General features: G+C 39.6%; 2 protein-coding genes and 1 long non-coding RNA gene across 3 annotated transcripts; 2 read left to right on the forward strand and 1 right to left on the reverse strand.

Annotated features, from left to right (window-relative positions):
• Window positions 1-181: 181 nt before the first annotated feature.
• On the forward strand, window positions 182-1,315 carry LOC311509569 (uncharacterized protein; the record flags this gene model as incomplete). Its single annotated transcript, XM_084574803.1, has 4 exons — window positions 182-525; window positions 611-880; window positions 1,020-1,103; window positions 1,249-1,315. The coding sequence occupies 4 exons, from the start codon at window positions 182-184 to the stop codon at window positions 1,313-1,315; spliced, it is 765 nt and encodes a 254-aa protein (XP_084430929.1).
• Window positions 1,316-4,679: 3,364 nt separating this feature from the next.
• LOC311509392 (NF-kappa-B inhibitor zeta-like) lies at window positions 4,680-14,075 on the forward strand. Its single transcript, XM_084574585.1, has 11 exons — window positions 4,680-5,044; window positions 5,529-5,629; window positions 6,098-6,168; window positions 6,481-6,533; window positions 7,427-7,510; window positions 11,163-11,226; window positions 11,323-11,444; window positions 11,796-11,885; window positions 11,977-12,105; window positions 12,445-12,490; window positions 12,559-14,075. The coding sequence occupies exons 8-11, from the start codon at window positions 11,826-11,828 to the stop codon at window positions 12,642-12,644; spliced, it is 321 nt and encodes a 106-aa protein (XP_084430711.1). The 5' UTR covers window positions 4,680-5,044; window positions 5,529-5,629; window positions 6,098-6,168; window positions 6,481-6,533; window positions 7,427-7,510; window positions 11,163-11,226; window positions 11,323-11,444; window positions 11,796-11,825; the 3' UTR covers window positions 12,645-14,075.
• Window positions 14,076-14,781: 706 nt separating this feature from the next.
• On the reverse strand, window positions 14,782-16,728 carry LOC311509105. The gene is made up of 6 exons (XR_014699796.1): window positions 16,668-16,728; window positions 16,065-16,130; window positions 15,644-15,704; window positions 15,469-15,563; window positions 15,323-15,369; window positions 14,782-14,921 (listed from the first exon to the last, which is right to left on the reverse strand). It is a non-coding gene; the product is annotated as an uncharacterized lncRNA (long non-coding RNA).
• Between the last annotated feature and the right edge of the window lie 9,942 nt (window positions 16,729-26,670).

The raw sequence follows: 26,670 nt of genomic DNA on the forward strand, positions 1-26,670 counted from the left end.
GTCTGCCTTATATCTCACAGCTCAGGTATGTCACTTGATTACAGTACAGTCCATCCCCTCTACATTGGACAGAGTTTCTCAGCTCAGGTCAGACATTAGAGCTGTTCCTCAGATTACTGTCCAACATACTGGGCATGAGTCAACTGTCCTCTGACTCATTATAGATGTAGCACTGATGATTATGTGTATTAATTGTGTAACTTGGTTTATTTCTCCTACCAGTGTTGACAGAAATCAGCTGCTGAGGTTCATCCACTGCTGTGCTGCCTCTGACGACCAACAGGGGGCAGCATCAGACCTGCTGAGGGCTCTGCAGCACAGGTTGGACCTGTCTTGCTCCTCCTGTGTGGAGACACCAGAGGAGGGAGAGACTGAGTCTCTGAGTCTGTCTGCTGATGACTGCAGGGTCGTCTCCACCATCCTGAGACACAGCAGCCTGAACACACAGCTGGACCTGAGAGACTGTGAGGTGGAGGACAGCGGGCTGGAGCTGCTGTTTTCTGTCCTCCACAGGGTCCACCTGAGGTGAAGACCATGAACCTGAACCAGAGAGAAGCTTGTTCCTTCATGCTGATGCATCCTAACAGTCTGCTCTGTTTCTCCTGTTCAGAGTCAGTAAAACCGTCCTCCTCCAGCTGGTGTCCCTGGTTCCTGTCCACAGTGAGAAGGACATGGTGAGACGGGCGGTGTCCCTGTGTGGAGCCCTGGGTGGAGAGCTGGATCTGAGTCACAGCAGACTGGATCAGAGGGTCTGTGGGGCTTTGGTCCAGATGCTGGAGTTCTGTGAAGGGCTGACAGAGCTGGACCTCAGTCACTGTCAGCTCACTGACCAGCTGCTGCTCACACTCATCTCACAGCTGCACAAAGTCCAGGTCCTGGAGTGAGTGTCTGACCCCCCTGTTAAGATACAGTCCTTCAGATGGAGCAGTGTGACATATTCTGTGTTGCTGTAAACCTGCTCTCAGTCCAATATAACCTAATGTCCAGTGAGAGGTTTGACACTTGTGTTTGTGTTCCAGTCTGAGTCACAACAAGATCACTGATGCTTCAACTGACCTGTTACTGCAGCTGCTCTCCATCAACCCCTCCATCAACACTGTGAGGTGAGCTGACATCCATAAGTGCACCATCACTTCATAACTGTCTGCTCAGAGGCTCTCAGAGAATAATCTGACATCAGATGGATTATTAGTTGTCATGTTGTTCTGTCCTGAGTGACGTCTGCTCTCTGCTTTGTTGTTTTTCTAGACTCTTTGACAACAACATCGTGAACAAAACCCCCTTTCTGAAAAACAAGCACTTTGAAATATGGTGAAGCAGCCGTCAGTCAGGTGGTGGCGTGATCTTCATCAGTCAGGGAATCATTGTTTACATCTGTTGAACATTGGGTGAAATGTTGGTTGGTTGTGGTGACACTAATTTAGACAAACTCTGATTGCTCCATTAGGGCTTCATGCTTTTTAGATGATGATCAAGACAACAAAGAGTTTCACCAGTGTTTGTTAATACTTAAGCTACTGCAGATTATTCTGTTATGGAGCTCATATTTATAACTGGCACCATAAGAGTTGGTCTAATGGATTTTTAGTTTTTAGTTTTATTTAGTGATAACTGTTTTTATTCCAGTTTCAGTCAAGGCAGAGAAGAATTACCTGTTACTCTGTGATACTTCACATTTATGCAATATAATGGTCATATTCTCTGACACTTTATTACAATTACTTCATTATAATACCTCACTGACTGTAAACCAGTTCACGACTGAGAAACTTTGTGTCAAAAGCCTTTTCTATAAAACTTAATACACTTTTATCATCTGCAAATATAATAACTGTTCTAAGAAATGAATGTACACCTGCAGAATGGACTCAGTGAGTGTTCAATAAAGATTCAGGTGATTTAAGCTACTGGCTATTGTATTAAATACATTATTTATGACAAAAACATCTATGAATGTTAAAACAGGAACAAACAGGTTTTGAATCCTCCCCTACATTCATGCCTGAAGAAGCAAGCAAGACATCTAACTCCTATAACTGTTCCCTGGGCATCTTGCATGGCTGTTCTTGTATGCGTTCGCTCAGTTTTCCGATTGGTCCATCTCTTCTGTTTCTGGGTTGTGTAGTTTCCTGGATGCTGTTTCAGTCCATCATGTTCATCATTGGCCTCTACAGTTTATCTGGTTGTCAGTTTATTTACAGTACACTTCCTGATTGTCATTTTTTACAGTGACTCTCCCGGTTTTCTGTTTTTACAGTGTATCTTGTATCCTGTCTCATTGCACTGTAAAAACGGACACATACAAGATACATATAAGAGACACATTCATAATATCCTGGTAGTCTTTTTTTTTTTTTTTTTAAGTTTGATTGTCATTTTTTACAGTGTAACTCACTGACATTTTTTAGGCTTGTTTGCTTGTTGTCCTTTTTTTATGAAGTATCTCCTCTATATACTCGATTTTTACATTTTATTTCCTGGTGATCACTTTTTAAATAGCAGATTTGCTTGTTGTCATTTTTTACAGTGTTGTGTAGCTGCAGTTCCTCTGTGTGACCACCAGAGGGCTGTGAACACTCATCACTGTAGAAGTAGGAAGCAGGTCTAACTCCATTTGTGACTATTCACAGAATATTTATTTGATCTTCATCACTCCTCCTCTTCCCCTGATTGTTTCACAGTCGTGGCTTCTTTTCTCCAGCTGAAGGTAAAGTATTTCACTCTCTAACATCTTCTTACTTGATACAGACTGACGTGTTTCTCTGTTAAAGCTTTGGAGCTCCTTCTTCTCTTGTCTGGTGTCACTTTATCTCTGTGGAGGTGAGACATTTTCATTGGAATAAATAAATTTGATTTCCACTGACATGTTTCTCTGTTCATCTACGGCATTTGAAGGAGACTTTAGGACAGTGTGACCAATAAATAAAAAAATGGCAGCTGTAAGAGGACATTGATAATCATAGTTTCTCTAAGTTTATGCCATTTAAAATCACGTCTTGTCAACTGTGTTCATTAAACCGTTTCATATCAGGTGTAACTCCTGCTGTTATTTATTTGTTGCTGTTCGTTTCCTGGTTTGTACTTAAGTTAGGGTATATTGTAATCATTATTTACAGTCAATCATTATTTTTTTGCAGTGTATCTCCTTGGTATTAATTTATTTTCTTGTTTACAGTGTATTTAGTTGTAGTTTTATGTAGAGTGTAGCTCCTGTTCTTGATTTTTTTTCAATAGTGCATTTGCTTGTTGTCATTTTTTACAGCGGACTGTTTAGCTGTAGTTCCTCTATGTGGCCACCAGAGGGCAGTGACACTAATCATTCAGTCTATCAAATAATATGTGTTCACATGTAGTGTCATTATCAGACTGATGAACATATGAGCTAAAATACTGCAGTAGATGTGTTACAGTGTGAATATTAGTATTATTTGATGCGGACAGTTGTAGTTACTGACTGTGACTGATGTTTAAACCATGTTTTCAAAGTTTATGATCAGGTCTAACTCAATTTGTGACGTTTATCAGAATATTTATTTGAGCTTAATCACTCCTCCTCTCCCTCTGGTTGTTTTACAGCTGTGTCTTCTTTCCTCTGGCTGTTTCACTCTCTAACATCTTCTTTCGCTTTATTTCTTTGGAGGTGAGACGCTTTCACTGGAATAAAAAAACTTGATACCGACTGACGTATTTCTCTGTTAAAGCAAAAAGCCATCTACTACAATTAAAGGAGAATTTTGGATTTTTGTCTTTTCTCTGAGCCTAAACTATTTAATAATCAGGAGTATGTGACCAATAAATAAATAATAATAACAATAAAATAAAAAATGACAGTTGTAGTTACTGACTACCACTGTCAGCAACTAGTTCTTTATTTATTCATTTATTTATTTTGCTCTGAACATCAAACTATTTAATAATCAGGAGTCCGCGACCAATAAATAATAAAAAAAGATAAATTAAACTGATGACAGTTGTAGTTGCTGACTGTGTCCACTAGAGGGCAGTGATCGTTATAGTTCTGTGTCTATTAAACTGACGTCCTGCAGTTCATCGTTTCTCCACCAGAGGGAGCTAAGTCTCCGTCACAACTCGTTCATGTTTTTAATAAGTTTCTGAGGTTTGATGGGAGAAGGGTTTTACTCACGGGGAGTCAGTTTGTTCATTAATAAAAAATTAAAATAAAATTTAAAAAATCAGACTGTTTTCATCCGAAGACTTAGATTATATATTTACTAAATATGATAATACATCAGAATAATGTAGAAGTTGTTTAAGTCATGTTTTTCAAAGTTTATGATCAGATCTGACTTCATTTGTGACTCTTTACAGAATATTTATTTGATCTTCATGTCTCCTCCTCTCCCTCTAGTTGTTTTACAGTTGTGGCTTCTTTTCTCCTGCTGAAGGTAAAGTATTTCACTCTCTAACACCTTCTCTTGCCTGGAGTCGCTTTATTTATTTGGAGGGGGGAAATAATCTTGATACTGACTGGTATGTTTCTCTGTTAAAGCAAAATCCATCTACCGCAGTTAAAGGACAGTTTCTGGTTGTTGTTTTTTTTTTTTTGTTTTTTTTTTTTTTTTCTGCTCAGGACATCAAACTATTTAATCAGGAGTATGTGACCAATAAGTAAAAAAAAATAATAATAATTAATTTAAAATAAGGACAGTTGTAGTTAGGACTGTGTCCACTAGAGGGCAGTGATCCTTATAGTTTTTCTTTGTTTCCACCACACACAATTACTTCCGGTCACCTGAGTTCATTGAACCGATTAAGAGCAGGTGTAGCTCTTTCAATTGTTATTTATTTGTTCTTGGCTGGTGCTTCACTCAGAGTCGCGTCTTCTTCTCTCTTGGAATAAAACAAAGACGGAGAAAACAAACCCAGAGCTGACTGGAGCCGCTGCGTCCATGCGCGCCGCCATCTTGATTTGTCACCTGTGGGTGTAGAGCTGATCCTTGAATCGTAGCAGAGTGACTGTGATTGGAAACCTGCCTGACACCAACATGGTAGCATCATGGTAGCATTGGGCGGCTGTTGCTCAGTAGGTAGACCGGAATGTGCCACATGCCGAAGTGTCCGTGAGCAAGACACTGAACCCCCAGTTGCTCCCAGTGCGTGGCACTGGTGTGTGAATGTGTGTGTGCTTGTGTGAGCGAATGGGTAGATGTGTCTGTGACTGTAAAGCTCTTTGAGTACCAATATGTAGAAAAGCGCTATATAAAAGCAAGGCCATTTACCATTTATCACTGAGACACTGGCTTGTGTTTGTATCTCATGTTGAGTCTCCAGACATCATAGTATATTCAGTAGAGGTGGAGGTATGTTGCAGCAGAATATAAATAAATATATATATATAATATATTTTTATGTGTGTATATATGTGTATGCGTTTGTGTGTATGTGTGTGTGTACGTATATATGTATGTATGCGTGTGTACGTACGTATGTATGTATATATGTGTGTGTATATGTTTCTACACACACAGTAAATCCAGAATGTATCTTCCATCTTTTTTTCTTTTCAGATGTGTCTCCAGATGAAAACTGAAGATACGTCGTCGTCTGACTCCATCAACTTCTCATACTGTACCTTTCCTCAGAGCTCAGAGAACATTTCTGACTCCAGGTCAGCACAGTCACCCCAGAAACAGTAGAGAAACTAAAAGTCACTTTCATTGGACAGATTTATTTTTATTAAATGATTAACTATACTTCCACCGTGAGGCCTAACAGGAAACTGTATTAAAATGTGATTTAATGTTTGTGGGGAAAATAAAAGCTTTTTTTTTTTTTTTATCAAACTAAAGAATAAATTGTTTATCATTTATTTTTTACCTGGATTGTTCATAATATTTTGTACCTGTTGTAAAAGATGATTTCAGCAGCAGCCAGGTTTTGTGGTGAAACATCAGTCTGAGGCTTTAAAACGATGTTTGTCGTTCACCGTGTCACTAAGGTGTGGTGAAGTTTTGGAGGAAGAATCATTCATCTGAGTCAGGAGTCGATGATTTGGAGAGGTGTAAAATCTGAGAAGAAGTAGCTGCCACAGAAAATAAAACATATGTTTTGCATTTTTCTTTGGATTATGTAACAGAAACTGAAGAAACTCACCTGTCATCGTGAAGACTCCCACCAGCAAGCAAGGAAACGTCATCCTACTTCCATGTGTGTTTTCCTCCATCTTCTGTGATTTCACAGACGCCCAAATACAGATTGCCAACACAAGCAAGTAGAAAATGATCATCATTAATGAAATAAAACATCTTTCCATCACCATCTAACTTTTACCTACAGGCTGACATCTTAATGACATCTTATGATTTTCAAACTAGATGCTGAAATTGTATGAATGCATGTAATGGACATTTTGATATATGATTATGGTTTACAACTACCAAACACCCCTTCTACAACTTGGTACAGTCCAGCTCCCCCTTCTGTAAATCACATTGGGATCTTCTATTTCCTGTTTGTCAGTCTGGCCTTCTACCTGGACAGGTGTGGATGGAGCACATGGAACAAACATTTGGGTAATTTGAATTTACGAGTGAATGAGACTGAATGTGAATGTTTATTTCTCTGAGTTAACCTGAAAATCCTTCAAATCAAACATTTATCAATGAAATCATTTAATAAAAGTCCCAGATTAAAATTCATTGATACCCATTCAAACCAGTTTAGTGAAGAAGTTTAGTCCCCCACCACCAGCTGTAAATGTGAGGATGAAAATCAACTAACAACACAGGAAACCACAATTAAAGAGACATCAAGACAGCCACTGCTACTTGATGAAAGACTGAAGTTGTGACATTTTGTTGAAAGTTTTATTATTACTTTTATGCTCGTAACATAACCAGGTAGACCAGAGACTCTGGTATTCACTCAACAAAACCTTGTCACAACTTCAGTCCTTTAATCAATAGCTGTCTTGATGTCTCTTTAATTTTTATTTTTTTATGTGAAGGTCCAATGTCAAAACTTTTTCTTTGCAACTTCACATTTATATATTAAAATTCCTTGATACCCATTCAGACCACTATAGTAATAAAGGCCAGACTGTCCCCCACCACCAGTTCAACCACAACTAAAGACACATGAAGACAGCTATTGCTAAGTGATGGAAGACTAAAGTTGAAAGAATACCAGAGCTGAAGAAAGTTTGAAGAATGTGAAAACATTTGCCTTTAAGCTTGTAACATAACCAGGTGGACCAGAGACTCTGGTTGTCCTTTATCAAGCAGCAATAGTTGTCTTCATGTCTCTTTGTGTTTGCCTCACTTTTACTAAAATGTTAACTTTCTTTCAACATACTATACTATGACTTTATGACTTCTTTTATAATAGTAGAGTAACAGATAGTAATATAGTGACATTAGTAAATGTTAGTCAGTTTTGTTCTAACCTCCTCCTTTTATCGGTCCAGAACATCGAGAGGGGACACAGCCATGATGATTTCCAGGACTTCACATAAAAGAACAGGAACCAGGCAACCAATGACACCATATAGGTATAGTATATTACATTACTGTTTAAAACTGTTATATCCCCCCTACGGGGGAGTGCAAACCAACATTACAAAATGTGAAACACTTATAAAGCTTGAGATAAATTTACATTTTAGGAAACATTTTTACATATCATAAAACAAAATGACATTGCCATAACACATTTACAAGTCCCGAAACAAAATTACATTTCAGAAAACAAATTAACAAGACACGAGACACTTTTACAAACGCCGAAACAAATTTACAACCATCAACTGGAAAGGTAATGTACCAACTCCGGGGTTGGACCGGAAGTGATTAAGTGGAGTGGGAGTTGACGGTGATCCAAGATGGACAGTGATCGAGTGAGCTCAATGAGCTCCATGTGGGGACGCAAACATGCAGGAGTACTTGGACTTAGCCATGGAGCACAATCATTTACAGAAGCCAGAGTACTGGCAGTCTGACACTGAACTGTATCTAAAACTAAAAGAAATTGAGAGGTTAATTGTAATGGTGGAACATGCACAGAAAGTGTCTGAATTTGTCACCCACAGCTTCATTATTTCAAAGTGGGAAATATATGAATAAAAAATAAAGCAAAGTAATGAGTATTTATTGCATTTTGTATTACAGAGAACAAAATCTCTTGAAATACTTGTTTATTTTTAAACAGACCACAGTTTGAGAATCATGGATCAAAAACAAGTTAATGAGAAAACACATGCTCACATACTTTAACATTAAAAAAACCTCTTAACAAAAGCAACTGCACATTTAGGTGAACCGATGACAACAGCAACAAAGAACGAACAGAAACGGGCAAAACATAACTTGATCACTATCCATCTTGGATCATCGCCAACTCCTGCTCCCGTTAATCACATCCGGTTCAACCCCAGAGTTGGTACTTTCCCTTTCCGGTTGATGGTTGTAAATTTGATTCGGGAATTGTAAAAGTTTTTTGCCGCTTGTAAATTTGTTTCAGCATTTGTAAAAGTGTTAAAGTGTAAAAGTGCGTCTTGTTAATTTGTTTTCTGAAATGTAATTGTGTTTCGGGACTTGTAAATGTGTTATGGCAATGTCATTTTGTTTTATGATAAGTAAAAATGTTTCCTAAAATGTAAATTTATCTCAAGCTTTGTGAAAGAGTTTCACATTTTGTAATGTTGTTTTGCACTTCCCAGCCACTGTAGTTTTTACTGAACCCACACAGATTTCCTGGTGCGGCAGCGAAGAATTCATAAAGCACTCCTCCCCCTGACTCCTCCCTACTCCGGTTTACAAATAAATAATTGCTAAAACTTTGAAAAAACTATAAGATGGTGAGGAAGTGGTTTGTGCAAAAAGACAGTTCTTATTGACTCAGGCTGGTGTTGTACAGCCTGATGGCAGTTGGGATGAAGCACCTGCGGTAGCGTTCCTTCTTGCAGCGTGGATGCAGCAGTCTGCTGCTGAAGGAGCTGCTGAGGTCTGAAACAGTCTGATGCAGTCCAGAGAGCAGTCCAGGACAGAGCCGGCCCGTCTGACCAGCTTGTTGAGTCTCTTCCTGTCCCTCTCTGAGCTCCCACTGCTCCAGCAGACAACTGCATACAAGATGGCAGAAGCCACCACAGAGTCGTAGAAAGTCCTGAGCAGTGTCCTGCACACTCCAAAGGACCTCGGTCGTCTAAGCAGGTGGAGACGACTTTGGCCCTTCTTGTACAGGGCGTTTGTGTTGTGTGTCCAGTCCAGTTTGTTGTTCAGGTGAACACCCAGGTACTTGTAATCCTCCACGACCTCCATGTCCAAGCCCTGAATGTTCACCGGTGCAGTGAGTAGTGGTTTCCTGCTGAAGTCAGTCACCACCTCCTTTGTCTTGCTGGCGTTGATGTGCAGGTGGTTCAGAGCACACAGTCCACAAAGTTGGCGATGACCTCCAGGTGACTCCAGATCGTTTCCCTGAGACACACGCCCGACAATGGCTGTATCATCAGAAAGAGAAACTTCTGGAGCTGTCAGTGTTGTGTCTGAAGTCCGATGTGTTCAGGGTGAAGAGGAAGGGAGAGAGCACAGTACCCTACGCTGCCCCCGTGCTGCAGACTACCACATCAGACACACAGTCGTGAAGTCTCACATACTGCGGCCTGTTGGAGAGGTAGTTGGTCCATTAATCGACACACTTGAACCATTTCAACACAACTGCTTCAGACTGATTCAGTGGCTCAGAAAGCTTTGGTTTCTCCATCACTAATTTGTCCACATGCTTCCTCTCTTTCTTAGAGCCTTTCAGTCTTGACTGACTTTGTTTTTTGATGTTGTTGTTTGTGGAACTGGATTCAACGTGGTGTGTGAATCATTGGAAACTGTGGCCTCAGCTCACCTAGATAAGAATACTTCGCCTGATTTTTATTATTATTCTGTATTAATATTAACTACCTGTAAATACCTACTGATTGTTAATTAACCTGTACATGTTACAAAATCACATCACCTCATTGTTACAGCGAAGGGCAGCTGCAACAAATGATCATTATAATCTCCACAATAACACTGGTTGTCACTTTGGCCCATATCATTTCCTGTCATAGACTAACCCCGGCCCCCCATCACAGAAAGGAAAGCTGATGTGGCCCTCACCGAAAAAAGTTTGGGGACCCCTGGATTAGATGATATCAAGGGGAGTGGTTATACTTAAAAATCCTGGGAGTTGTGACACTGTTTTTGCTTTTAGATCAACTAATAATAACCAAAAATTATAGTCTTGATACTGTCATCATGCATACGACTTGTTTTTTCTGTCCTGGACTCGGTCTTGACTACAGCCCTGATCTGAGCTTCATCACTCCTCCTCTTCTCTGGATGTTTCAGTCTCAGCGTCGTGGCTTCTTCTCTCGTTCTTCTCCTTTACTCTGGTGTCGGTTTGTTTGTTTGCAGTGTTTGTGTTGATGAACGGGCTGCGTTCACCTGCGCAGGTGAGTCTGTTTTCAGAGCAGCGAGCGTCCTCCTGCCTCTGACTGTTGAATTGACTCGTTAAAGAGTAAAAGCAGACTCTGCAGACTGACCTGCTGCTTCCTCTCAGTCTCAGTGTTCACCACTAAGTCACTGAACTGACTGACAGTTGGTCAACTCACTGTAGAAACATTAAACCAACACACGGACAGAGGCAACGTGTTGCTGCTCCGCTGCGTTCAGGACAAATCGGACATTTCAGAGACGTTGGTGAAATCCACCTGCGTTTAGAGAAATGATAAACTGACGAAATAAATGTTGATTTAAAGCAGACTTTCTGTGTTTTATCAACAATAAAACTAACAAGTAAAGTGTCTGATCTGATCACTGCAGAAACAAATGTCCTGACAGTTCAGTCTATTACTGATCATCTCAAAATTATAGAGACACGGGGTGATTATTTCAGATAAGATGAACGTTTATTTAAAAGTGATGCAGCAGAAATATAAAAATCAAACAGCTGTCTACATACAGTCATGTCAGAGTTAAATCTGACAGGAACTTGAACATCAAGTTTGTATCTGTCTGTAAATGAGAAGAATAATGTAGATGGAGTGTTTAAATCAATACTCGGTCTATAAATTAAAATGTTGAGGCTCCGTCTGTAAAAGCAGCTATAATTAGATAAACGGCGTCTCTAATATTTTGGACTTTCTATCACATGTGTTAACTCTTCAACAGGAACAAATGATCAACGTCTGAGGCGGGAACTCCTGGTTGACTCCATATGGAACGTCGTCCTCCTGTTTGTTTGTAGCTGTTCATGTCATTTAGACTGAGTTCAGTCATTTTTCAGATTAATTAGAATTTTGTGGACGTTGACGAATCCTCTAAATCACAGGTGTCAAACTGATCCGTGAAAGGGCTGCTGCAGGTTTTCAGTCCAACCATGCAGCGGCACACCTGACCTGCCTTCATTTCAGGCGTCCTCTTGCTCCTTCACTGTCAATTGTAAACATCAAGGTCAGTAGTGGTATTAATATTTTTGGATATTCCCCATTGAGGATGAATGGGCTTATGCAAGAAGATAGAACTACTTTGAAGGAATAATTGTTACTGCCATAGTTTACAAAACCTTTCCTTCAAAATAAAGTAGTTAATTATGAAAAGATTGCGATAGTCGAGACACCTCAGACTTTAATTTGTATAGCAGTTAAATACTAATTATTTAATGGTAAACACTGAGTGTTTGACTGCATGGTGGGTGTTTTTATTTTAGATTATACTGTCGACGCATTAGATTAAACTGTAGTCAAGTAAAGCACTGTCATTTTCATGCATATCTGTTTTTGAGCTGTCCATTTTGTCTTGCAGGTTTCTCCACATAGCAGTGGCTCAAGGTAGATGGGCTACGGCTTATGTGCTGGCTGCGGCTCTCTGGATTTAAAGGAACCCAACGGACAGGTACGGATGCTCATGCCTAGTAGTTGTAAATGTGTAAAGGTTGTTTTTTTTTCTTCTCCCAATCTAAGCTGTACTCTGTCTCTGTGCGCAGACTGCCGCGGCCACCAATCAGCACCTGATTCTCCAGGACCTGCTGTCGCACGGAGCTCAGATCAACACCAGAGACTTCTGGGGTGGCTCTCCCCTGCACACTCAGAAAGGTCATTTGTCTAGTCTTCAGGTGTGTTGAGATTGTTGTTTAGTTCAGCTTTTAAAGAAAAGATAGAAGTGTGTTATCTAAAGGTAACACTAACATCAGAAGTATATTATTTATTTAGATGAATGATTGCTACAAATAGGTTTTGGTTTGAGGCATTTACAGTTGTTTTTTTCTTAACAGTGTAATCCAAAAGTATTTTTGTTTTTCACTTCAACTGCCTTTAAATTAGTAAAAGATTTTAATAGAAATGAGTTGATGTACTTAGTGAACAGATAACTGTTTTATATTTCCTTTAAAGACTTTACATGTCTGACTGTTGTATTGACTTAGGTAACTTGTAATGTGTTGTTGCTTGTGCAGAGCCTGACTGGGAAAGCCATGGACTTAGAAATGTTGAACTATGATGGTGAGTGTTTAGTTTGAAACAGTGAAGTTGTCATTGAGGCGATTTAACGGTGTCCTTTGTGTACGCAGGCTTGACTCCTCTTCATTCTGCTGTGGTCAAAGAGATGAGGTGTCTGGACAAGCCCTGTTCGTACATGTTGATGGAGCTGACGTGACTGCATCCACACTCTGCTGCTTCCTATGCCATTAAGGTTCATTGTGTTTGTAATGGTTTTCTCCCCTTTATTGACTAATGTGTCATTTACACATGGCAGCTGTATATTTTTGGGATATTCCCCATAGAGAATGAATGGGCTTATGCAAGAAGATAGAACTACTTTGAAGGAATAATTGTTACTGCCATAGTTTACAAAACCTTTCCTTCAAAATAAAGTAGTTAATTATGAAAAGATTGCGATAGTTGAGACACCTCAGACTTTAATTTGTATAGTAATTATTTAACGGTAAACACTGACTGCATGGTGGGTTCTTTTATTTTGTATGGCATTCTGGCTAAAAGTCTAAACAGGCTGCAGTATGTCTAAAATTTTGCTGCAAGGCTACTCACCAGGTCCTGGGATCACATTACTCCCATCCTCCAGCATCTGCATTGGCTTCCTGTCCACTACAAAATCCTTCTCTTAGTCTATAAATCCCTACACCATCAGATCTCCTTACTTTCTGCTCTACAGACACATGTCCTTTAGCAGTCCCCAAACTGTGGAATGCCCACTTTTAAAACGCATCTTTTTGTGCTCAGTGTACTATTGTGTGTTTTATGTTCCTCGCCATTCTATGTACCGTGTATCCATGTCATGTCATTCCTTGCCTATACTTAATTTGTACAGTGTCCTTGGGCACCTTTCTAAATAAAACGTATTATTAGAGTATACTGTTGATGCATTGGACTAAATCGTAATGAAGTCAACCAAAGCACTGTCATGCATATCTGTTTTTGAGCTGTCAATTTTGTCTTGCAGGTTTCTCCACATAGCAGTGGCTCAAGGTAGACGGGCCTCCCTGGATCTAAAAGAACAGGTACGGAAGCTTAGGCCCAGTAGCTGTAAATGTGGATTTTTATTTCAGCTAGTCTAAGCCGTACTCTGCTTTTGTGTGCAGACTGCCGTGGCAACCAATCAGCACCTGATGTTGCATGGAGCTCAGATCAACACCAGAGACTTCTCTCCCCTGCATGTGCTGAGAAAGGTCATGTTTGTAGCCTTCAGGTGAGCTGATCCTTTAAACAGAAGTACATATAGGAGGAGAAGTGTCTTGTGTAAAGGTAACACTGTCTCTAACAATAAGATCAGAAATGTTTATTATATTTAGATGAAAGAATGCAACAAATAGCCTTTGAGTCATTTACAATCTTTTTTTATTATCAGTGTAATCTAAAATTAGTTTAGATAGATGGGTTTTATTTGTCACATGCACAGTTATACATAGTACAGTGAAATGTACCTGCAGTAAAAAAATACACAAGTACTACAGTAAACAGTTTTCCACTTGTACTGCCTTTAAAGTACTAAAAGAGTATTATAGGAATAAGTTTGTGTACTTAGTGGATAGATAACTCTTTTAAAGACTTTACTTTGCATGTTTGACTGTTATGTTGTGGTTATGTGACTTGTTAATCAGTAACTTGCAATGGGTAATCTTGGCTTCAATGTGTTGTCATTTGCAAGGGCATGACTGGGAAAGTCATAGAAATGTTCAACTATGATGGTGAGTGTTTTGTTTGTAACACTGAACTTGTTGATGTCATTGAGGTGATTTAATGGTGTCCTTTGTGTATGCAGGGTTGACTGCACTTCATTCAGCTGTGGTCAAAGAGATGAGGTGTCTGGAGAAGCCCTGTTTGTACATGTCAATGGAGCTGATGTGACTGCATCCACATGGGTTCATTGTGTATATGGAATAAAGCAGAGTAATGTGTTTGATCAGTGTACTTCACTGTCTTTTGTAAACATCAAGGTCAGTAGTAGTGGCTGCAGGTGTGCTACCACAGCATCATTTTTTGGAAATTCCCCATAGGGAATGAGTGGGCTTATGGAGGCCGATAGAAGATAGAAGATAGAAGATAGAAGATAGAAGATAGAAGATAGAAGATAGAAGATAGAAGATAGAAGATAGAAGATAGAAGATAGAAGATAGAAGATAGAAGATAGAAGATAGAAGATAGAAGATAGAAGATAGAAGATAGAAGATAGAAGATAGAAGATAGAAGATAGAAGATAGAAGATAGAAGATAGAAGATAGAAGATAGGTTCTGCACCACTGCCTAGCAACTGAAAAAATTCACTGAGACTGTCGCAACCTTCACACATGACATTTATTGACTTTCTAAACATTACAAATAAAACACATTGCTTTCTTTACAGACCTTCAGTGGAAACACACCACTACACATTGTTAGCTCTTTACAATGTCACACTAATCAAAAGGAGCAGACCCTGGAATTAGAAACATTGAAAAGGTAACATCTCCAAACACTTGACATTAACTTTAGCATAGCATTACACACTCAATCAATGCTAACATTTGCTTTTGGTCCCCCAGATACAACAGATCTTGAGGGGAAACACTGTCAGACAGTCAACACTATGAAAATTTGCCAGCTAAAGGCAGATGGTTGTGGTTTCAGTGAAACATCTCAATTGTTTGTTACCATGTAACATTCAAGTTTACTTTTTAACCATTAGCGTTACTTTTAAGAGCTTCAATTTGTTTACCATTGATGCCAAATGTACTCTGCAATAATACTAAATTATATATGTTGGATACTGAAATTTTATTTTGGGTTTGAACAATTAAAACATTCAAAAATGACAGAGTAGTTTCTTAATGGACTTACATACAAGGGCCTCCGTCCAGTTCTCCCAGGCACTTTACACTCAGAGCCTACAATGAGGTACAGACAATTGCAATCATTAATGAAAAAGGCAGCACTTTCAAATATAAAATGATTCTGGACAACACTTCTCTGCAGTCTTTACTCACCTCAAAGCCAGACCACACTTCAGTTCTTCTTCCTGCGATGATGATCACCAGGTGTAAAACAGTCCGCCACTGATCATGGGGGACACCAAGCTCACCTGACAGAAGACAACTTTGTAACTCGGCTGATATCGTTTAGGCAATCAAAACTGAAACACTTTGAAAACTTTGCCCCTACCTGAGCCGCGATCAGCACCTGGACAATGTTTAGTTTACAGATTTCAGACTTCAAGGCGACGCTGAAACGCACAAGAAAGTAGTTGACACAAAACATAGATACTTTATTAATCCCGAGGGAAATTCAAGCATCCGGTAGCAGTAACATTGGACATACAAGACACTATATAAAAAAAATAGAAAGTAACTAGAAATAAAGTGTTTTATACAACTATAAACTATGTTAAAAATATAAAGTTACCAGTAGAAGTAGGTTTTTTATAACTATGAGGGCTACAAATGGAGAGGACTGTGCAATTAAATTAGTTGAAAACAGTTGAATGAAATAAATGAAAATCACACATGGTAATGACAGTGTCCAGTAAGTGATGCTAAAAGATATGTCCATTTTCAACATGATTCAGAGAGGGACACAATTTTACCTCATCTGGTAAGGACAGGCTGAAAGTCACTGCTCTCGGATCTTCTCTGGAAGCCATGATGGAAACCTAAACACAGAGTTAAAAACACAACAGGCAAGACTAAAACTGCCTGTTCAATAAGAGCACTGCATGCGTTAATGGTAGATCTGTGACACATGGCAGGGAAGCAGGACCTCTTAAATGCACGACACCTGTGCTTACCTGCAGTGAAAGGACTCATTAGTAATGCAAGAAACACATTGGAGATAATCCCAGAAATTGAGCTTCACAGCTGCAGACACCATGTTAATCAATGGCAATTTTATTGATTTAACAATAAAGTTGTCTCAAGGCAACACAGAAGCAGGAAGAACATCATACATGTAATCTAATACAACATTCAGGTGACGCATGTTACTTTAGTTTACCAAACAAAATTGTCAGCTTAAAAGATTGCAAAAATCAGGTTGAAGTGGATAACTGCAGGCCACGAAGACTGGGCTGCTCGACGGTCACAGGTGAGGAGCAGCGTCATGCACAGCTTTCACATAAACGGAAAGCCACGCTGCCAAACAGACACGTATCGTAAAATAAAGGACTTCTGGCATAAGTTGAAGCACTTACCTGCTATATCTAGTCTTCATAAAACAACGTTCCGACTACAACGCTGTCTAAAGAGCATCTGAAGCCGAGCGAGAGGGGTATATGAAGAGTGAACGGTGGACAGGAAGTATGACGTGTCGAGCTGCGATTGGTCCCCGTTTAACTCGTGCCCTTCCTCCCTCTCCTGATTGGCTACGCGTCAGGTGTTTCCGTTTATCGCAGTGATTGCAAGTGCAGACGTCACCCGAATGTGCCAGCTGCAAAACATTTGTAATTTAGCTTCTATGGATTTTAACTCCAAGTTTAATTAGGAGAACGCAACCAATAGGAGGTTAGCAGATGGGTGGCAGGACAATGCCAAGGTTTTGTGCAGTATATGGCTGTACAAACCAGGGAAAACAAAAAAGTTTCTTTAAAATTCCCAAAGAGGTAAGGCTACAGTAATTACACTACTTAAAGAGCTGACTAAAACTGTCCAAAATACAGAGCAGGGTATTATAATATTATTAGAAACATACATATATATATATATATATTTATATATATTTATTGTCTGTCCACCTCTGCTACATGTGGTGACTGTGATTTTCATTCATTTTTTTAATTTCATTCATCTGTTTACAAACTAATTTAATTTAATTGCACACATTCCTCCCCATCTGTAGCTCTCATATTTATAAAAAAATAAAAAAAACTTCTACTTCTACTGGTCACTTTTTATTTTTAACATAGTTTATAGTTGTATAAAACATTTCATTTCCAGTTACTTTCTATTTTTTAATATAGCTTTTGTATTGTCTGTTCAATGTATGTTACTGCTACTGGATGCTTGAATTTCCCTCGGTATTAATAAAGTATCTATCTATATATATATCTATCTATATATCTATATATATATATCTATATATATATATTTGTGATTACCCTTTGAAGTTCCAACGTTAAATCGTCGACGTGAAGAAAGACTGAGGGCCAATTACCACCGCCTCCATGAATACAATTTGTAAATTATACAACTAACCTATCTTTCTCCCTCTCGTCCTCTTTGCAAAATATATTCTATATATGAAATTAAAATGTTTTAATACTACTACTTGAGTAATAAAGTTGTCTATCTAAATGAATTTGAATCAATTGAGTTACTTTATGAGTCTGATTTTACACAAGTGTCTGTTCTTCCAACTGAGTAAAGAATGTGTGTACTTTTGGCACCTCTGCATATTGTACATGTGTTTTTATATTTGTCTTCTTACAGATAGGTATTAAAAATATTTCATACTTTGTTTAAAAACTGTGTCATAATATCCCAAAATCACCCTGATGTGCTTCCAGTGAAAGATGACAGACAATATTGAGTCATCACCCTCCCGTACTTTATTCATAACAGTTCTTTAAACTGACATCACAAAGTGGCCTTGGCATATTTCAAAAACTCATTTATTTTTTTGTGATAGATAAGATTTTGACCTGTTGTGGTCACATTCTATGAAAACCTATGGACATACATGTAAAGACGTGAGAACGTATAAACATTTGACTCATTTTGACAATGTTGGAGAGTGGGTGATATACTTAGATATCCACTTGCACTTTTCCATAGTACAACATTCACTCTTTCATTTTAACACCAGCTCCAACGTGTGAGCAGGATTCCGACAATCTGTTGGTAAAAAGGACACAGAAAAGGAATTATGCATTTACAGATAAGATCTGTTTTTCACAGCACAGTGATACTATTAAGTAACACAAACAACTGACAGACTGCTTTGTTTACGTCGCTGAGAACCTCATTTTACATACAGACGGTGTGCTTCTCTGCTTTCTGAACTTACTCTTAAACACCAGACAACTTTAACTGGATATTACTGTACCTGGACATAACGACGTCGATGTCTTCGAGTCTATTTATGTTTTTTTTATTTTCTCTTCAAAGAGTCACAAGTTATTTTATTTTCGGACAAACGACACGTTAGCTTGAGACACAAGCTGCGTTGTTAGCTTAACATCAGACTAATTAGCCGACACCTGTTCACTACTTCCTGTTTCTTCTTCTTCTGATGTTAAATAGCGGTTAGCAAACCACCTTAAAGGTGCATTACCGCCACCTACTGGACTGGTCTGGTGGAGCATGAGATTACAGGGAAACCAAGAGAATTAACTTTCTCTGGTTTGGTCACTAACTGTAACTTCTTGAGTAAAAACCTTCTTCTCTAAAATCGTAGAAATCAATTTAAAACATGAATCAACATTAAAATGACCTGTGATGGAGATTTGCCTCCATCTCGCGGTGAAACGATGAACTGCATGACGTCGCTTTAATAATAACAGAGAAACCATCACGATCACGAAAAAAGATAAAGGCAAGGAAGGCCCCGGGACCGGACGGCACCAGCCCTAGACTCCTCAAAGACTGTGCTGACCAGCTCTGTGGGGTTGTCAGGCACTTATTCAATCTGAGCCTGAGCCTGGTGACAGTCCCGGCCCTGTGGAAGACCTCCTGTGTGGTTCCAGTACCAAAGACGCCACGCCCCAAGGAGCCTAATCACTTCAGGCCTGTTGCCTTGACTTCTCATCTGATGAAGACCATGGAGAAGATCATCCTGCAACACCTACGACCCATGGTGGACACTCAGCTGGACCCCCTGCAGTTTGCTTACCGGCCTGGGATTGGGGTGGAAGACGCAGTGATCTAACTGCAGCACAGATCATTGTTACACCTGGAGGACAGCGGGAGCACTGTGAGGGTCATGTTTTTTGACTTCTCCAGTGCTTTTAACACCATCCAGCCGTCTCTGCTCAGAGTGAAGATGGAAAGTATGGGAGTAGACCAACACCTGACTGCATGGATTACAGACTACCTCACCAACAGACCACAGTATGTGAGGCTTCAGCACTGTGTGTCTGACGTGGTGCTCTGCAGCACAGGTGCCCCTCAGGGTACGGTGCTCTCCCTTTTCCTCTTCACTCTCTACACATCGGACTTCACCCACAACACCTCACATTGCCACATCCAGAAGTTCTCCGATGACACAGTCGTTGTTGGCTGTGTTTCAGAGGGGACCGATCTGGAATACAGGACGGTCATCAGGGACTTTGTTAGCTGGAGTGAGCTTAATCAGCTTCAGCTTAGCTACCACTACCTTTTTCATGAACCATGGGCCCCCACCTATAAGCTTTTCTAGCTTCTTTGGGGGACCCATTCACTCTACCCATCTGTCTCTTTTATTCCTGTTGGATTATTGTAATGTCTCAACAGTGGTATGGTGAATAAACTAAACTAAACTAAAACTTAACACCAGCAAGACTAAGGAGATGATTGTTAACTTCCAGAGGAAAGCATCTCCTTTCACACCGATGAACATCCAAGGATCGGACATAGAGGTGGTGGACAGCTACAGATTCCTGGGTGTTCATCTAAACAATAAACTGGACTGGTCTGTTAACACCCAGGCCCTCTACAAGAAGGGCCAGAGTCGCCTCCACCTGCTGAGGAGACTGAGGTCCTTCGGTGTCTGCAGGACTCTCTTAAAGACCTTTTATGACTCTGTGGTAGCCTCAGCTATCTTCTACGCTGTGGTCTGCTGGAGAGGGGGTAGCACGGACAGGGACAGGAGCAGGCTCAACAGACTGATCAGGAGAGCCAGCTCTGTCCTGGACTGTCCTCTGGACTCTGTGGAGGAAGTGGGGGAGAGAAGGATGTTAGCTAAGCTGACATCATGAATAACACCTCTCACCCCCTACACGACACTGTAGGGTCCCTGACTAGCTCCTTCAGCAGCAGACTGTTACACCCTCGGTGTAAGAAGGAGAGGTTCCGCAAGTCCTTCATCCCGACCACTATCAGGCTTTACAACACCTGCATTACCTGAAATCATGTGGTTATAGTCACTGTGGTCACTGTTTCACCCCTGCAATATTATATTATTTATATCACTTCACTTACTTTGAAATATTTTTTATATAATTTTTCAGGTCATATTACACTGCAATATTTAGTTTTCTTATCTTGTACAGAACCTTGCACTGTTATTTATATTTATTTTCTACCACTTACTTCGCAATATTGCTTACAATAGTTCTGTTTGTATATTTGTGTCTTATTCCTTTATTCCTTTGTCGATTGTTTTTTTTTTCCTTGTTATTGTGTTTTTCTGCCTTTCTATTTTTCATTTTCCGTGTGTGTGTATATTACACGTTCTGCTGCTGTAACGTGTGAATTTCCCCGCTGTGGGATAAATAAAGTATAATCTAATCTAATCACTGCCCTCCAGTGGTCACTGTCAGTAATTACAACTGTCCACATCCAAAATAATACAACTCTCTCTAGTGTTTACTGCCCTCTGGTGGCCACAGCGAGGAACTACAGCTAGCGCCCAACAGATGCACTGTAAAAAAAATGGAACCTAAGAGCTGCACTGCAATACATCTACTCACAGGATAGACACTGCTGAGGTCACTGAGAAATCAACAAGTTCAACAAGTTTCAGACAGGACAGCCATATCAAGCAAAACACTGAAATTCAACGAGGAAGCATAAAAGACCACTACACTAAAATATGTATACCTTTGGAGATAAGTGAGACCAGTATACATCAGGAAGCTCTTTTATATGCTGAGAGTTAAGTTAAATAACATTATGTCAGATCCTGACTGATCTGTTATTGAATCTAATGAAGCAAATGATCAACTAAAGATGAACTTGTTTCTGCTGCTGCTGTGATGCTGCAGGTATTCATTAAATTCAAAGGACAGACTCAGACATCTGCATAAGTTATGATAAAATCTATATTTTGACAGACATTTCAAAAGCTTATGTTACAGAAAGTACATAATAAATAAGAGAAGAAGCAACTAAACCATATAACAACTTGCAATAATTCTTATGGAAAACCTAAAAGTGCCATTAATTGTCCCTATTTCACATTAAAACATTACCTTTATGTTTTTCTAACTGTTGATGCTGGTTTATTAATTTGTCTAAATAATTCAGGAGAGGGACTGATCTTTACTTGTTGGTGCTATTAGAATAGTTTGTGCAGCTCTGTTGAGGACCTTAAATCTCTTCACTCCACCTCCCAGTAACATGGTCCAGTCAGAGTCTCTCTACAGACAAACTGCTGCTGATTCAACCTCTCTGCATCCTCTCTCAGCACACATCATCACGTTCACCTTCATTTTTGCCTAGACTACCAGCTGTTGAGAGAAGAACAACAACATGAAACCTTACATCATGAAACATTTACACCACATGCTGCACATGCTGCATCCACAATAGCACTGTGGATGACACCACACACCCTTCTCCTTCCTTCCATCTGGGGAAAGTACTGGAGCATTTGGGCCCACATAACCAGACTGTTCAACAGTTTCTTCCCTCAAGCCATCAGAATCTTGAACTCGCTGAAACTGGACTGAAGATAAACAAACAGACTCACTCACAACCACAATAATATCATAACCTATTCTTCTAACCTGTACACACATCTTTACATCCTCTGCACATATAATGCTGCTAATCAGTCAACTGTTACAACCACCCTAACTCATCCTGTGTTAGTCTGCTTATTAGTTAGGATTTACCTTGAAGTCTCTGACCTCTCCGTCTTCTCTGAGCAGGATTTCAGGAGTAACATGGTTGTGCTGAGGGCTTGGTCCTGGTGGAGACTCACTGCATCACTGACTGTTTTCCTCCAGGTGGTTTTCCTGAACATCATTTATTAAATATATTTATAAATTTAAGTCTTGGCTTGGTACTGTATGGACATGTTAACATTTCTTCAACTTCGTTCAAAATATAAAATAACATTAAACTATTACGATTAATATTGAATCCATACTCAAACCAGTTTAATTTCAGATGAAGCAGGTGCAAAGATGCAGAATATTTCTTCTTAACTTTAGCAAAACACAAGCTACTCCTCTATTAGCTTCGATGCTAACAGGTAAACACGAACAGGTAGTTAGACATTACTGTACCTGGACATAACTGTGTCTTCATGTCTATTTTAATTATTTATTTTTTAAATTTCCTCGTCGCAAGATATTGTATCTTAAGACAAACAACACGTTAGCTTGAGACCAAAGTTACGTTAATCAGGTTAATTAACCGACACCTGTTCACTACTTCCGGTTAATGCTTGGATCCAAAATCTAAATAAAGTTTAATAAACGCCTCAGGTATTTCAAAAAGTACTCGACTTTGTCATAATAATTAACATTATTATTATTAGTATTATTAGTGATTTTGTACTGACAGGTAAACTAATGTTTTAGAAAAATTCCCAATAAACGGACCGCGACAGTACAGTCAGAGAACGTCTAATATGGGGAGAAGTTCCACTCTCACTGAACTTCCGGGTTCTGAACTGGTTGCAGTTCCACTCTGGTTCCATATGAGGGCGCTCTCAGGACGAGTGCAGAATGAATGGCGGTCTATGGAGCAGTACCCCTCAAAATCCACTTTTCTCAGGATATAATTTTTTGTGCAGTAATTTGAATATTGAATTTGAAAGGAGATGCAAAGAAATGACACATTGCTGGGTGTTAGATTTTTTAGAGTCACTTATTTTGCTTTAAAAAGTATTTTAAAATGTCAATGACGTCATACACATCGTACGACCAGATACTGCTTTACGGCAATCCTTCAGCCACTGCTTTGGTGCTTTCGCGCTCTGCACTTCATTTCTCTCGAGGCATGGACAACACAGCTGACACGGGTAAATAATCGTGCTAGAAGAGTTTCTGTTTCGTTGTTTTAAAAGACCGGGCCGAAAAAAAAAAAACTTGGGCGAAAAAGTCCGTCTTAACATTCTGGTCCCGCTTCGGATGCCACGATGCCGTCAAGCGGGATCTGGTCGTAATCAGTCATTCACTGACCAATCAGCGTTCATTAGCACAATGCTAGCGTGTTATGGGCAACAACAACTCAACCTGTAAGAAAACGAAAGGACATAAGTTCTCGTTCATTCAACTTTTTACCTATAACCCATGTTGAACTTGCAAAACCTACAATCAAATCTGAGATTTCTCAACGACAATCGGGTGAAAGAGACACATTTAGCCGTTTAGTTCCATAGAGTCCCATTCATGGTGCACTCATGGCGATCGCCCCCAGTGGAAATCTGGTGGAACTGCAACCACAATTCGTTACAATGGGACTTAATAGAGAGTGGGAAGGCTCTCCGTAGACGGGCTCTGGTACAGTTGACTCAGCGTAGAAGAAGAGCAACAGCATGAACCCGTGGCTCACTAGCGCCCTCTTCCATGAGGCAGAAGTACTGGCTGCCTCATCTCCTTGTTTTTCAGTGCGGTTTAATATCAGATCAACAAGACTGAATATGTTACACTCATATATGAAATACAGGCTATGGAAGATAGGACACATGATAAAAATGTACACAACCAATATATTGATGCCATACAGAGAGTTAGCCACAGGCACGCGCCAAGGACACGAGCCTAGTTTGTGCGAGACTGCGCAATCCAAGGCTCGGCTCGGCTCGCTGCTGCCTCAACTCGCGTCGCTCCATATATGGTTGCTCGCTGTATTCACACAAGAAATACGTAAATTCAGTGATTCTGACAATAAAAATGATCGAAATGATGGGAATCATACAGAAATTGCATTTATATACTGTCATTACTTTTCATGATGCTAGAAGATAACTTCTCTGCCATTACGTTTTTCATCTCGCGCACCCCTAGAGGCAGTTTGCGCACTCCTGACTGTTGTGATTGTGTCTTTCTCTGTAGGCCTACACTCATGTCATGTCTCACCCAAGTAGTTTTTATTTTTTGCTTTCAAACCCTACCTGACCATTTGTTGCATCACAAGCTGAGAGGAAAAGACATAAAAGTGGGTGCTGGAGCTCAACATGCACTTTGCCCCGATGTCCGTTATGCAACCAAGAGGAGCTGTTGACAGCTCTCAGACGTCCACCTTTCAAGGAGAGACAGATAAATTAGCCTTTAGTCTGCGAAGGAAACGGAGAAACTTCTCAGAACACAGAGCTCTAGATTTGATCCCTTGATTTGAGACTGAGCCATATCCACAGGTGATTTCACTGAGATACTCCTCAACTTGAAAGTGCAGCTTTTTGTTGTTGTGTTCGTTGTTATGTTCACCGGGAAGAAAGAACAGTAAAACTTCAGCTGACACCATCAGAAAGTTGAACCTAAAACCTGAGAACAAGGAGAGGTATTGGGATATCTCAGCTTGCTGAGCTATTCACACAGTTAGGACTGATGCAAAGTGCACATACTACTCTATGACATTTTTATGATTTTTCTCGAGATACTATACTATGAGTTTTTATCGACATACTATGATGACATTTTTTCCCACATGCTATACTATGACGTTTTTGTCGACATACTATAGTATGACATTTTTTATGATTTTTTTTCAATATACTGTAGTATCAGTTTTTTTCGACATACTATACTATGACTTTTTTTAGGTTTTCCGACATACTATATTGTGACGTTTTTTATGAGGTTTTTTCGACATACCATAGTATGACGTTTTTTTCAACATACTATTCTATGACATTTTTATTATTTTTTTCGACATACTATACTGTTACGTTTTTGTCGACATACTATACCATGAGGTTTTTTCGACATTCTATACTATGAGTTTTTTTTCGACATACTATTCTATGACATTTTTATTATTTTTTTCGACATACTATACTGTGACGTTTTGTCAACATACTATAGTATGACATTTTTTATGACTTTTTTCGACATACTATACTGTGACGTTTTGTCAACATACTATAGTATGACATTTTTTATTATTTTTTTCGACATTCTATACTATGAGTTTTTTTTCGACATACTATTCTATGAGATTTTTTGACTTTTTTCGACATACTATACTATGCATTTTTTTTGACATATTATACTATGACATTTTTTATGATTTTTTCGATATACTATAGTATGACTTTTTTTGACATACTATACTTTTTTTGAGATACTATAGCATGATATTTTTTTCAACATACTATACTATGACGTTTTTTCGACATACTATAGTATGACATTTTTTATGATTTTTTTCAACATAGTGTTTTTTTTTTCTTTACAGTTTATCTCTCGGTTGTTATATTGTGCAATGTATTTGCTTGTTCGAATAAAAAAAACTTCTTTTCTAACTTTGTATTTCATGGTTGTCCTTTAGTCCTTTACAATGTGTCACTCTGTATTTGTTTCTTACAGCGTATCATATACACTATATTACCAAAAGTATTCGCTCACCCATTCAAATGATCAGAATCAGGTGTTCTAATCACTTGGCCTGGCCCCAGGTGTATAAATTCAAGCACTCAGGCATGCAGACTGTGAAACAAGACATTTGTGAAAGAATGGGCCGCTCTCAGGAGCTCAGTGAATTCCAGCGTGGAACTGTCATAGGATGCCACTTGTGCAACAAATCCAGTCGTGAAATTTCCTCGCTCCTAAATATTCCACAGTCAACTGTCAGCTCTATTATAACAAAATGGAAGCGTTTGGGAAAAACAGCAACTCAGCCACGAAGTGGTAGGCCACGTAAAGTGACGGAGAGGGGTCAGCGGATGCTGAAGCGCATAGTGCAAAGAGGTCGCCGACTTTCTGCACAGTCAATTGCTACAGAGCTACAAACTTCATGTGACCTTCAGATTAGCCCAAGTACAGTACGCAGAGAGCTTCATGGAATGGGTTTCCATGGCCGAGCAGCTGCAGCCAAGCCACACATCACCAAGTGCAATGCAAGGCGTCGGATGCAATGGTGTAAAGCACGCCGCCACTGGCCTCTAGAGCAGTGGAGACGCGTTCTCTGGAGTGATGAATCACGCTTTTCCATCTGGCAATCTGATGGACGAGTCTGGGTTTGGAGGTTGCCAGGAGAATGGTACATTTCAGATTGCATTGTGCCAACTGTGAAATTTGGTGGAGGAGGAATTATGGTATGGGGTTGTTTTTCAGGAGCTGGGCTTGGCCCCTTAGTTCCAGTGAAAGGAACATTGAATGCTTCAGG

The sequence above is a fragment of the Chelon labrosus genome, assembly GCF_963514085.1.
Source record: "Chelon labrosus genome assembly, chromosome: 24".
Taxonomy (NCBI): Eukaryota; Metazoa; Chordata; class Actinopteri; order Mugiliformes; family Mugilidae; genus Chelon; species Chelon labrosus.